This window comes from Mesocricetus auratus, unplaced genomic scaffold (assembly GCF_017639785.1).
Source record: "Mesocricetus auratus isolate SY011 unplaced genomic scaffold, BCM_Maur_2.0 Super-Scaffold_4256, whole genome shotgun sequence".
In the NCBI taxonomy this organism is placed as follows: domain Eukaryota; kingdom Metazoa; phylum Chordata; class Mammalia; order Rodentia; family Cricetidae; genus Mesocricetus; species Mesocricetus auratus.
Genome location: NW_024429182.1, coordinates 100,121,066 through 100,135,061, shown reverse-complemented (window position 1 = coordinate 100,135,061; position 13,996 = coordinate 100,121,066). Strand labels below are relative to the sequence as shown.

Genomic DNA, 13,996 nt, shown 5'->3' with positions numbered 1-13,996 from the left:
GGTATCACTATATAGCCCTGGCTAACCTAGAATTCCTTATGTAGACCAGGTTGGCCTCAAACTCACAAAGATCCACCTGTTTCTGCCTACTCAATGCTGGGATTAAAGAAATATGCCACCACTTGGCTTAATAAATATATTCTTAAACACACAGCTTAACCCTAACATTATTAAAACTCAAGATACTTCTGAGGAATGTGGCACAAAAGGAAATTAAAAAACCAACATGGTAACCAGGTTATGACTGCCCCAAGAGAGTAGGGGAAGGGCATGAGTGCCTGTTTCGGTACCACAAGAGGGTGAGATTCAGTGCTCACACCAGAATAAGACTGAGGCCTTGGACCACTGCAGTAACAGACACTAGATCTGAGACTGCTTGGTATGTTTAAAGGGCTACTAACTCACAGCTACATGAAATAAAAAAATAACCATTTAGTAGTATTGAAAAGCAAGACAGCTGATTCATATTGGTCTTGTTATAGGTAAAATAAATAAAAATACAATGGAACAATAATTATTTCACTTGGGAACATGTGACCCCAACTATTTGGGCAGCTAAGATAGGAAAGCAGAAAATTCAAGACCTGCCTAGGTGACAAAGTGAATCCAAGGCTAGCCTGGACACTTAGTGAGTGAGACTGTGTTTTAAGAAATAAAAAAAAAAAAGAAGACGATTTGGGTGTAGCTAAGAATTTGCCTAGCATGTACTCCAGGGCAGCTATGAACTCAACCCAACAACAACAAAAAAAATCATAAACTTATTTAAATATTATTAAATTAAAACTAAGTAAATAACAAAACTGTTTATTATTTATCATGTTGTGGTGTGTGTGTGTGTGTGTGTGTGTGTGTGTGTATGATGGAGAAAGGAGGATATGTGAATGCCATAACATGTGTGGAGGCCAGAGGACAACTCTGTGGAGTCAGGGGATTGAAGGTTGCCATGTTTGTACAACAATCTCTTCTACCTGATAAGCCCTCCTATAAGTCCCTTACAAAGGTTTTTTTGTTTGTTTGTTTTGTTGTTTTGGATTTTGTTTTAGTTAGGGTTTCTGTTGCTGTGAAGAGACATCATGACCATGGCAACTCTTATAAAGGAAAACATTTCATTGAGGGTGGCTGACAGTTTCAGAGGTTTAGTCTGTTATCATCATGACAGGCAGCATGCAGGCAAACATGATACTGGAGAAGGAGCTGATGGTTCTATATCTTGATTCGCAGGCAGCAGAAGCAACTATGTGCCCTCCTGGGCATAGCCTGAGCAAATATGAGACCTCAAAGTCCACCCCCACAGTGACACAATTTCTCCAACAAGGCTATACTCCTTACGGGCCAAACACTCAAACACGGGAGTCTATGGGTGACATATCTATTTAAACAACCACAGATTTTGTTTTGTTTTGGTAACTCAACAGTGTAAACTTTTTGGATGCCACATCTTGTAATAATGTCAAAGGCTGAACATGCCTGTAAGAGCAACTTCAAAATCAATAAAGAGCAAGAGAGAGAGAGAGAGAGAGAGAGAGAGAGAGAGAGAGAGAGAGAGAGAGAGAGAGCAGTGAAGCTACTAGAACAGCTGAAAGACCAGGTGTATAAACACATAGTTAAATTAATTAAAACAACAAGAAAAAATGGGAAAAATAGCAAAGAACAAATGCAAAAAAGACTGTAAAAAATGATAACCAAATCATACAAATGATAACCAAATCATGCATTACCTATAAACAGACAACATATGCCAATGAAAAGGTAGAGATTTAAACCAGGTGTGGTGGTTCATGTTTATAATCGAACTACATAAGAGGCTGAGACAATTGCTGTCTGAGTTCAAAGTCATTCTGGACTATACATAAGAAGCTATGTCAAAAACAAACCAAAAAAACAAAACAAAAAAACAAAAACAAAAACAAAAAACAGGGAGAAATTATTAAAATGACTGTGGTAGTTTAAATAGAAATGGCCTGTTGCAGGATTTGTTTACACTGTATTAAAATGTGTCTATTGTTTGGCATCACCTGTCTAAGGCACCTGATCAGTTTAATAAAGAGCTGAATGGCCAACAGATAGACAAACAGGAGAGGATAGGCAGAACTTCCAGGAAGAGAGAGAAGCTGGGATGAATCTAGGCATGTGAGAACGCCAGTGAGACATGGAGGGAATTAGACATATAAGAGTTAAGGAAAGGTTAAAAAAATCACATGGCAGAATGTAGATAATAGAAGAAGGCGATTTAAGTTATAAAAGCTAGTTAAAAACGAGCCTTGTCGGGCGGTGGTGGCGCATACCTTCAATCCCAGCACTTGGGAGACAGAGGCAGGAGGATCTCTGTGAGTTCAAGACCAGCCTGGTCTACAAAAGCTAGTTCCAGGACAGGCTCCAAAGCTACACAGAGAAAGCCTGTCTCAAAAAGAAAACAAAAACAAAAACAAAAAACAAAACAAAACAAAAAAAGCCTAAGCTAGAGTGAAGCTTTCATAATTAATAATAAGTCTCCATGTCATTATTTGGGGGCTGGCAGTCCTAAAGAAAGTCCAACAAGAAAGTCCTACTACAATGGCCCCCATAGACTCATGTGTTTGAATGTGTAGCCCATAGGGAGTAGCACTATTAGGAGGTGTGGCCTTGTTGGAATAGGTGTGGCCTTGTTGGGGGAAGTGTGTCACTATGGGGATGGGCTTTGAAATATGCTTAAGAGACACCCAGTGTGGTACACAGTCTCCTTTGATGCCTGTGGATCAAGATGTAGAACTCTCAGATCCTTCTCCAGCACATGTCTGCCTGCATGCTGCCATGCTCACTATGACAACAGACTAAATCTCTAAATTGTGATTGGTCGTGGGGTTTCTTCACAGCAATAGAACTAAGACACTGACAAAAATGAATATAAAAAGTCAATTATAAATCCTATAGAAAAGGTGCTTTAAATGTTAAAATAAACAGATAGGTTAAAATTTAAAAGGTAAGAAAGAAGAGTCATACCAACATGAACTATAAAAAAGCTGGGTGATTTTACTAACATCAAAGAAAGCAGACTTCAGGATTTAGTTATTACTAGAGAAAACAGATGACATGTCATAAAGGTAACGGGTCAATAGCTCAAGCTTATCAATGTGTTTACAGTCAATTCTAATAACAAAATTTTACTATGTATAATTATAGAGTTCTGCTTTGCTCTTCTAACTCTACCCAGTCATTACTTCTAAAATCAGTCTGCTGTGAGAAATTAGAGAATATATCTAAAAGCTAAGAGTGCACATCTAGGATGGGTCAACAATTAATCCCAGTTCTGCAAATATTTTCAACTTTGAGTTACACTTTCACTGCGTGAAATACCTCTTTTGATTATTATGCATACATTAGAGGGATCAATAAAAGGATGCTTATAAAATTCTAGGAAGATAAAACAGCTTTCAAAAGTACTAAACTTAGTTCTTATTTTTTAGTCTCATCTTCTAAGACTTTAGTAAAGTATGGTATAATTTGGCATACCAAGGTTACATAGGAAATCAAAAATGCTCAAAATCAACTTCAAACACTGTTTTCAGTTACCTATTGCTGAAAAACCAGTCCAAATGTCAAAATTTCAAAAGACATTTTATTATCTTCCATAGAACATTATGAATAATGAAAGGGGCATGGATATATAATGCATATGTTAATAGCAGTTTTGAAAAAAAGTAGTGCACACAGTGGGGTGGAGTGGAGAATGGAAAAAAAGACTGAATACCTAAGAATAAATAAATTAGATATAAAGGCATGTGAGTATATATTCACCAGAATTGTGAAAGTAACTGAAGCAAACTGCTGAAAGAATGCGGGTCAGATATGTATGTGTAAGTCAGGATGGTAGTACATGGCTTTATTCCTAGTAGTCAGGGCCAGTGTGGGCTACATAGAAAGTTCAAGGCTAGCCCGGGCTACATAGCCAGACCCTGTCTCAAAACAAAAACAAAAAACCTACCACTATAAAATGGAGAAAAGCCTGGTAGTTTCTAACACAACAAAAGCATATATTTACTCTATGTCCCAAATATTTCAACTATAGGGATTTAGCTACACACAAAAAAAAGATGGATCTTCTAGGCAGGTGTGATGACACAAGCCTGCAACCCCAGAACTTAGGAGGCTAAGACTGAAACAACTTCAAGATCAGTGAGGGTTAAACAGCAGGTCAGCCAGGGCTACACAGCAACACCATGTCAAAATAATAAACAAACAAACAAACAGAAAATAACAAAAATGCATATTTGTTCCACAAGAATGTTCATAGCAGTTCTACTGATAATCATCAAAATCCCAAAACAGTCAGATGGCCATCCCAGCAGGAAAATGTGTTCTGTGTTTCATTTATAGTAAACTACCACTACACAGCAACACAAATGAATCTCAAAAACATTCTGCTGATCATAAGAAACCTTAGATGATTCATTCCACTTACAAGCAGTTTCAGAACAGGCAAATCTACTTTATGGAAGGAAGGAAAAAATCAGAACAATGGTTGCACTGAAGAGGAAGGATGAAGAGGTGACTATTAATTCCCCTCAAAGCCTTCTATCTCTCTTTCCTCTGCCCCTACACTTGCTGGAGAGCATATAAAGCTTCTAGGGCTTCAGGAATGCTAATCATTCACTGCCCACAAAGCTACATCCCCAACTTAAAGCTGCGTATCTCTATAAGGGTTTTGCTATACAGGTGTATTATTTTTCAGCAAATATGTTTAATGTTTATGTAATTGAATAATTAAACAAATGTGAAATTTTTTAGGGGAAGTATACTGTGTCAAAAAAAATGATAGGCTGAGAGAAGAATCAGTAAACCAATAAATATGTTATAAAACAGTTAAAAAATAGAGTGTAGACAATGGGTAAATGAACATCCATGGCAGTATTCTTCCAAGTTTTCACCTAAAAAAACATTTAAGTTGGAAGGCCGGAGAGATGGTTCAGTTGTTAAGAGTACTGGTTGCTCTTCTAGAGGCCCCAAGTTCAACTCCCAGCACCCAACAGAAGCTTACAATTGTCTGTTAAGATTCTCTAGTTGCATCTGTGCATTGGTGACACATGACTTTCATCCCAGCACTTGGGAGGCAGAGGCAGGCGATCTCTGTGAGTTCGAAGTCAGCCTGGTCTACAGAGAGAATTCCAGGACAGGCTCCAAAGCAATAGAGAGACCTTGTCTCGGGGAAAAAAAAACAAACGGAAATTCTCTAGTTGCAGAGGACCAATGTCTTCTTTTGGCCTCACTGCATATTAAGCATGCAAGTGGTACACAGACATACATGCAGGGAAAGCACCCATACATATGAAATAAACAAGATAAAGCAAATATAAAGAGCAGTGGTGGCACATGCCTTTAATCCCAGCACTCAAGAGACAGAGGCAGGCGGATCTCTGAGTTTGTGGCCAGCCTGGTCTACAGAGTGAGTTCCAGGAGAACCAGGGCTACACAAAGAAGCCCTGCCTCAAAAAGCCAAAACCAACCAAACAAACAAAAAGGATATAAAGTGTTGTAGGGGTGAGCACACAATACTGTCCACACCCCAAAGGGGTACAGGACAGGTGGTATATAAAGGAAAGGAAAGCAAAAGCTTCTCTCTTGGAAGACGGCCACGCTTCTCATCTTCCCAGCTTGTGTGTAAGTGCTTTCTCCTGTTAATAAAAATACTGCTTTCCCCATTGCATTGATTCCCTCTTTAGCTGATGTCAGGAGTTTTTACCCAGCCCCCAAACTCGGGCTTGGGGAGATGAGCCCCCTGGGTGGCCCCAATGCTGCCTGTCTGGCATGCTGTGCCACAGCCTTGCCAAAGAAAGCCAGCCCCGTGGAACGTGGTGTGTGTTCCCACCGGACTGGAATTCACAGGTAAATCAAGCCCTATTTGCACTGCATCGCTAGTTTTGCTGATAGCATCTTCCTGAAAGTTGTGCTGAGAGTTATCTCCCCAGCCTACAACAGAGCACGCATTCGCTGTCTCCTGCCTCCAATGCTTCCCCCAAGCCCACCAGATCATGTGGCGCCGCGATCCTGCCCCACTACAGCGCCTTGGGACAAGTAGCTCCACTTGGTTCCCAGCTGTGTGCTGCCTTGGCCTCCACAGCTTCCCTTCCCTGCTGCGGCCACTGCTGCAGGCTCAGCTCAGGGTCCTAGCGCCAGCCGTCAGAGTCCCGGGCTGGCTCCAGCCCTGCCCAGCTTTCCAGCCACCAGGCGAGCTTGCTGCCCATCTGACCACCTGACCTCCCAGAGTTGCACAGCTCATTCTGGCAGTGCAGCGTGATTTTACCCCTTCTGTTCATAGGATTTCACGGCTACTTATAGCAGCATGTCCCCAGGCCATTCCCTCCCGGAATTTGCTTGCTAATTTCTGTACAAACTGTTATTATAATTTTCAGGATCTTTTTGGTTAAAATCGATGTTCTGTGGAGAAGCCGTGTTTGGCGTACACCTGTGCCATCTTCTGGCCAAGCGCAGTAACTACAGGTAAGATTCCTCTCCCAAACACAAACCCCATTATAGGTGATTTTTACAATTCAGTACTTTGTAATTGGTGGTAAGAATATCTAATTATACCATGGCAGATAATTTAACACTGCAGAATGTTAGAGATCTCATTACCAATGTTATGGATTATGTATTAGAAGACAATTATGATATATTTCAAATGTATTTGTGTCTAATGCTAGCGGTTAGCGTTCTAATACACATAATCACACGGAAGAGAGTGACCAAACAGACAGATAATAGACAAACTGTACAAATGATTAAAAAATAAGAGTAAAAAATTCAGAATCTTCAGGAAAAAGGGGGACTTAGCCACCAGAACAGATAACTTGGAACTTAATCAGAATAACCTTTGGAACACATTTAATTCAATGCCCACTGCATTTATTACCAAAATAGAGTTCAGCCAGGAGGAAGTTACTGAATCATCAGGGACAATTCACTCTATGTATGAAGACAGTGGCCATCTAGCAGATAGGATGATATTTCTAGAAAGAAAAGTAGATGCCTTTAGAGCCTCTAGGGATGATGGTATGAAAGGCTTGGAATCACACTTGACTGACGAGTCCAAGGAGCATATCAAGTCATTGGAAGAATTTTTGATTCAGGAAATACAAGCGCTAAGAGATGATATTGTCACAAGGTTGCAATCTTTAGAAGATTCACCATTTAAAACATCAGACTCTGAGGAACTAGCCAATAAGCCACCAGGCAATAAAAGAGGTATACCTACAAGATGGCTAGGAGATCATCCTAAGGTGGCCTTTCCAGTAACTATGGCACAAAGGCCAGCATCACAGGGCATCAAAATGGGTCCATCACTTACCAGTGGGAACCAATACCAATGAAAGACCTGAAAGGAATAAAGCCAGCTTATAGGGTTCACAGCCCCTATGTAAAGGAATTGCTGAATTCTTGGGCAAAAATGAATAAGATCATGCTCATAAATTGGGATAATTTAGTATCAGTGGTGCTGGACCAGTCTTCCCAAATACAGTGGAAGACTTTGTGGAGACAGGAAGGCAAGGCCCTCAAACTTCAAGGCTTGAAGCATGGCTTTGAAGCTTCCCAAGATGAGATTATTGGTGACGGTGAATTTGCTAATCCACAGGCCCAAGCTGGATTTAACGAACATATACTTTAATGTCGCACAGCAGCTTTAAATGCTTTGAATAAGGACCATAAACCAGGAGAAAAAGTTAACAAGGTCTTAGAGAAAGGTTCCCTGAATTCCTACAATGATTATCCAGAGCAGTAGACTTACAGGTAACTGATTCAAATACTAGGTGACTCCTTATGGAATCTTTAGCTTATGAGAATGCAAATCTACAATACAAACAGTTCCTGTGGCCATTAAAGATCAGATCAGAGCCATTGGACAAATGGGTCTTGTATACAGCTAATATTGAGAATAATAGTCCAGAGACAGGGACCTGGGTAGGAGAGGCCATTTCTAAAGGCCTAAAGAGGCACCAAGATGACAAATGGCCTAACCGTGAGGAGATACAAACTTGGGTTGGAGGGGCAATCACCAGAAGTTTAAAAAGACATCATAACACCAGCTGTCTTAATTGTGGTAGAATAGGACATCTGAGTAGGAAATAATGCTTCTCATAGGAATGATTCCAACAGAAGGCCTCAGCCTTCTGGTTTGTGTAGGAGATATGGCAAGGGCCGACACTGGACCAAAGAATGTAGGCGACTATGGACAAACAAAGTAACCCTTAACAATAGGGAAACTCCTCAAGGGGGCCTCTCGAAGTCCCCCATGTCAAAAGTGGTCCGGTCATTCCTAGTCACTGTAGAAGATTTCTCTCAGGACAATTAGAAGATCCACTGCCTATTGTAAAGACTAATGGCACTGTGGATGACAGATTAGTTATTGAAGATGAACCAGTCGATACTAGAGGAAATGAAAATGTGTATTTTGGTAGATTGCTATCAATGACAAGAGGCCAAAATTAAAAGTACAGGTAAAAAACATTATTCTGTAAGGCTTGCTTGACACATGGGATGATATTTCTATTATAACTCAGGAATCGTGGCCGAAAAATTGGCCTCTTCAAGTTTTAAACGTCCAATTGTTAGAAATAGGGACCCTATCTCAAGTAAGACAAAGTACTAGATAGGTAGAGTGTATAGGACCAGAAGGACAAAGAGGAAGATTGAGGCCATATGTCGCAGATATTGCTATAAATTGCTGGGGTTGTGATTTATTACAGCAATGGAATACCAAGATTAACATTCCTTCTGTGAGAGATGAATAATAAGCAAGCTGTTAGTGGTAGAAAGAATATTGTAAGGCACTACAATAAAAAGTTGCAGAATATACAAGCTGTACAGTTACAGGATGCTAGTGACACACCTACAGAGGAACCAAACGCACTATCCTTAAAAATGGCTAATAGATGAACCTGTCTGGGTAGGGCAATGGCCTATGACCTCTGAGAAGTTAGAGACTTTAGAAAAGTTAGTTCAGGAACAGCTAAATACTGGACATATTGAAGAATCAAACAGTCCGTGGAATTCTCCTGTACTTGTTATCAAAATGAAGTCTGAGAAATGGAGAATGGTTACTGATCTGAGAGCTATCAACAAGGTAATTCAGCCTATGGGCTCTCTACAGCCTGGGATGCTATTACCTTCTCTGATTCCTAAAGGATGGACAATTATAGTTATAGATTTAAAAGACTGCTTCTTCACTATACCTTTACAAGAAAAAGATAAGGAAAAATTCGCCTTCACAGTGCCTACTTATAACAATTCTCAACCAGTACAGAGATTTCAGTGGAAGGTGTTGCCACAAGGAATGTTAAGTAGTCTGACTTTGTGCCAGTATTTTGCGCAAAAACCCTTGGAAATAATTCATAAACAATTTCCACAATCAATGATCTATCATTATATGGATGATATATTGTTAGCTGATTCAAAAAAAAAGGTATGTTGGAAAAGATGTTTGAGGCAATAAAGGAAACTTTACCTTGAAGGGGATTACAAATTGCCCCAGAAAAATTATTTATGCTATAAAATAGACTTATAAAAGATTGGACTGCAAAAGGTACAGATCAGAAGACATCATTACCAGACTCTTAATGATCTTCAAAAATTACTAGGAGAAATTTCTCAACTACAGACGATTATTGGAGTGGAAGGGCATGATTTAAAACACCTGAAAATGGCCCTAAAGGGAGACACGGACTTAAATAGTCCTAGAATATTATCAGCTGAGGTTAAAAAAGAATTAGAATGGGTAGAACAAAGAATATTTGAAGCACATGTGGATCCAAAACTGGACTGCATTCTGGATATTTTGCCTAGAGAATACCCCTCTGGAATATTAATGCAGAGGGAAGACATAATACTGGAATGGGTATTTCTGCCACATAAAAAGAATAAAAAACTGAAGATATATATAGAAAAGATCTCTAATTTGACATTAAAAGGTAATTTAAGGCTTCATCAACTAACTGGGAAGGACCCAGCAGAAATTGTTGTACCCTTAACAAATGAGGAAATTTCCTCCTTATGGAAGGAAAATGAATATTGGCAAAGGGTTTGCAGTGACTTTTTGGGAACAATCAGTAACAATTATCCCAAAACAGAGAGAATCAAATTCATAAAGAAAACAATTTGGATCCTTCTGCGTATTGTAAGAAAAACACCTATCTCTGGAGTTCTTACATTCTGCATTGATGCAAACAAGTCAGGTAAGGCAGGCTATAAATCAGGAAATATAAGTAAAGTAGTTCAAAGGCCTTACAACTCTGTGCAAAAGGCAGAGTTGTACGCCATTCTCATGGTACTTAAAGACTTTACAGAGCCTCTCAACATAGTTACGGATTCTCAGTACGCAGAGAGAGTAGTTTTACACATCAAGACTGCAGAATTTGTTCCTGATGATACAGAATTAACCTCATTGTTTTTACAATTACATGAAACCATCAGAAATAGAACTCATCCTGTATATAACACACATCAGATCCCATACAGGTCTTCCAGGTCCTCTAGCACAAGGCAATGATGAGTTTGATATCATTTATTAATAGGAAGTGTGTTAGAAGCTTTAGAATTTCATAAGAAACACCATGTCAACAGCAAAGGCTTAAAGAAGGACATTTCTACCACTTGGCAACAAGCCAAGGAAATAGTAAGAAACTGCCCCACCTGTTCATTCTATAATCAAACTCCACTACCAGCAGGCAGTAATCCCAAAGGTATTCGCAGAAATGAAATTTGGCAAATGTATGTATTTCACTTTCCAGAATCTGGAAGTTTGAAATACATACACCATACCATAGACACATTTTCAGGCTTCCAATGGGCTACTGGCCTCAGCTCTAAAAAGGCTTATTCTGTTATAACACACCCCTTAGAGGTGATGGCTGTTATGGGTATACCTGCACAAATAAAAACTGGCAATGCTCCAGCATATGTCTCCAGCAAATTGGAACCGTTTTTCAAATATTATAACAAAAAAAAACTGGTATACCTCACAATCCTACAGGACAAGCAGTGGTTGAGAGATCTAACCGCACCTTAAAAGAAATGATTCATAAACAACCAGGGGGGAACAAAGACACTTAAACACAGATTACATAATGCTTTACTAACATTGAACTTTCTTAATGCTAATAAAAAAGGACAAACAGCTGCAGAAAGACACTGAACTACAGAAAAAAACTTCTGAACTAAACCAACCCGTGTATTTCAAGGTTATGACCTCAGTTTGGAAACCAGGATATGTGCTGTGCTTGAGGTTTTGCCTTTGTTTCCACAGGAGAAGAAAAACTTTGGATTCCATAAAAATTATCAAGATTCGATCCGAACAGAAGAAACTTCAGGAGGAGGAAAGGTGACAGCTTATCTACAAGGTCATATTCTACTATGTGTAAGGAGACCTCATAAAAGGAAAGAGAAGTGTTTTGTTTTTGTCTTCACAGGAAAACTCTGCTCCAAACATAGAAAAATACTGGACATATGGATACCTGAAGAATGGATAGCTACCCTGAGGACTATCAAACAAACTATTGATACCACTGGGTATCAATGTCTAAATCTCTCTATCTTGTTCTTATAATAATCCATTTCTCCTTGCTTCTTAATATTATTTAGTCCCAATTCATTTAACTGGAGCTGGCTCTGGAATTGGATTGGCTCTCCTCTAAATCCAAACATATTATTAAAATAAGATTCAGAATTTCTGTATTATATCAAAAAGCCATTGATATAAGACAAAAGAAAACAAAACTAGGATGTCATCTGTTTAAATTCGGTTCCTTTTCTGAAAGTCTAATCTCCTTCATGTTTACTATCTTCCTTATTGTTGCCTTTACTGATATGCATACATATAAAAGTTGAAAATGTCTCTGTTAGCATTAATGTTTGAGTTTTCCAGAGAACAAGGAATTTCCTAACAGGAATCCCCACTTTATCGACTCCACCTGATTCGACTTGATTCATCTGAACTGCCCCATATCATTGACTCCACCTGACTAGTACCATCCTGAAACCAGTTTGGAACTACATTGCTCGACACAACTCCAGACCAATGAACTGATACGGTTCACTTCCTACAAGCTGGCCAGAGCTTCAGACAAGAGCTTCAATCAACATTACAACTTCAGTCAAGAACTTCATTCAAGCATCTCCTGCCAAACAGAGACTATTTAATGTATTTAAGGCTCTTGTTGTGCAAACACTTTCTTCCCACAGGTTTCCATGAGACTGTCGTCATCCCATTTCAGCAGGAAGTAATTTTGAGAATACTACACCCCCTTTTCCTACTGTTGATATTATAGGATAGTTTACACCTGTTAGTATTAGTTTTCAATTATTTTAGGATTGGGATTGGAAGGAGGTGTTCAGACTTGGGCATCTCTTTCAGATAAGTTTAGGATTTAGATGGGATAGATATGTTTAGTTTAGGATATAAGTAGATTATAACTTGCTTATCACCTTCTATGTATATATGTTGCATATGTTTGAGCTTTGTAGCAAGTTTAAATGCTTTATTTAGACTAAAAGGGGAATTGTAGGGATGAGCCCACAATACTGTCCTCACCCCAAAGGGGTACAGGACAGGAGGTATATAAAGGAAAGGAAAAGCAAAAGCTTCTCTCTTGGAAGCTGGCCACGCTTCTCATTTTCCCAGCTTGTGTGTAAGTGCTTTCTCCTGTTAATAAAAATACTGCTTTCCCCATTGCATTGATTCCCTCTTCAATAAAGCGCTTATCTCACATGCTTGAGGTCCTTCATTCAAAAGGTGCATTTTATAGAAAATAAAATGATACAGAGAATAAATGACTTACCCAAAGTCACAAGCCTGAACTGGAGCAAAGATCCAGACTTTAGTATACTGGCCTTTCTATTACCCTGTTGCTTTTTCCATAGTAAAATGTCCAGGGTTTTCATGTTACCATAACTGTTCTTCTCTCTTTCTGGCTCTGTCATTTTGATGAGTTCTAAACATGTCTGTAGGCCAACACAAAATTGTAAACTTACTTAAAAATTGAGGGGTTTTGGTTTTGCTATATATATATTAGCTCAATTATGTGCTTCTCAAGAATGAACTTTGCAGATGACAGTGCAGTGTTGGTGTGTTGCAATGTCAAAAGCTAGGTACATCAACAAGTCTTTATAAATCTGTTTCAGGTTTTTATTAAGTATCATTTCTGTTCTAATGTACCCATAAGTATGTCTACCACCACCACCACAACAAAAACAAAAACATTTACCTGCAGTCTATGAGTTTGATATATTAAACCTAAATCTTTTTGTACACTAAATTTGATCTTTCATTTGTTTTTCCTTCTTCACCTGACTTATGGAGCTTTTGCATTATACGTTGAATGCAGTGCTGCCCGTCTGCTTTTCCTTAGGAAACAAATTCTCTTGAGACAAGTGAAATGGCTCAGTGGGTAGAGGCACCTACCATCAATTCTGAGGACCTAAGTTCAATCCCCATGACCCAGAGGATAGAAAATGAATTGACTCTCACAAGTTGTCTTCTGATAGCCACAAGCATATGCACACATACATACTAAAAAATAAAATTGTAATAAAAATTTTAACAAAATAATTATCTTCCTTAAGATGATAAAAAACTGTCACCTCTGCCAGCCCACAGAGACTCAGAACTAAAAGACTCCTAATGTGTACCCACTTATTTCAAGAAAAATGGAAGGAGCCTGAGAAAAGGAAAGGAAAAGAAAGGAAGCAAAAATAAGAAACCAGATACCCCTAAGTATCTGTATGTATGGCATATGTATGAAAGACAACTGGTTAAAGCCTTTTATCCTTGGCTACAGAGAGAGAAAAAACAAACTCCTGTCTCCCATCTAAGTGAATCTTATAATAAAGCCATAAAGACTGAGGGCACTGAGGGATGCCTACTTCCTTCTGCCTGGGTCCTACAGATAGGACTGAAGAAAGAGTGGCAACAAAATCCATGAGGAGAAACAATACGTAGCTCAAATCATCCCAACTCCAAAATAAAAGGAAG

The 13,996-nt window shown here is 39.0% G+C and overlaps 1 protein-coding gene across 3 annotated transcripts in view; it reads right to left on the bottom strand.

The window, feature by feature from the left end:
- Acer3 (alkaline ceramidase 3) overlaps positions 1-13,996 on the bottom strand; it is a 76,411-nt gene that overhangs the window by 56,190 nt on the left and 6,225 nt on the right. Inside the window, exon 2 of one of the 3 annotated variants that reach the window (XM_040728168.1) lies at positions 12,804-12,966. The exons of the other annotated variants lie outside the window; for them this stretch is intronic. Within the exon in view, the coding sequence (XP_040584102.1) occupies positions 12,804-12,945 (142 nt within the window). The 5' untranslated portion in view covers positions 12,946-12,966. The remainder of the gene's footprint in view (positions 1-12,803; positions 12,967-13,996) is intronic. 3 annotated transcript variants of the gene reach the window in all.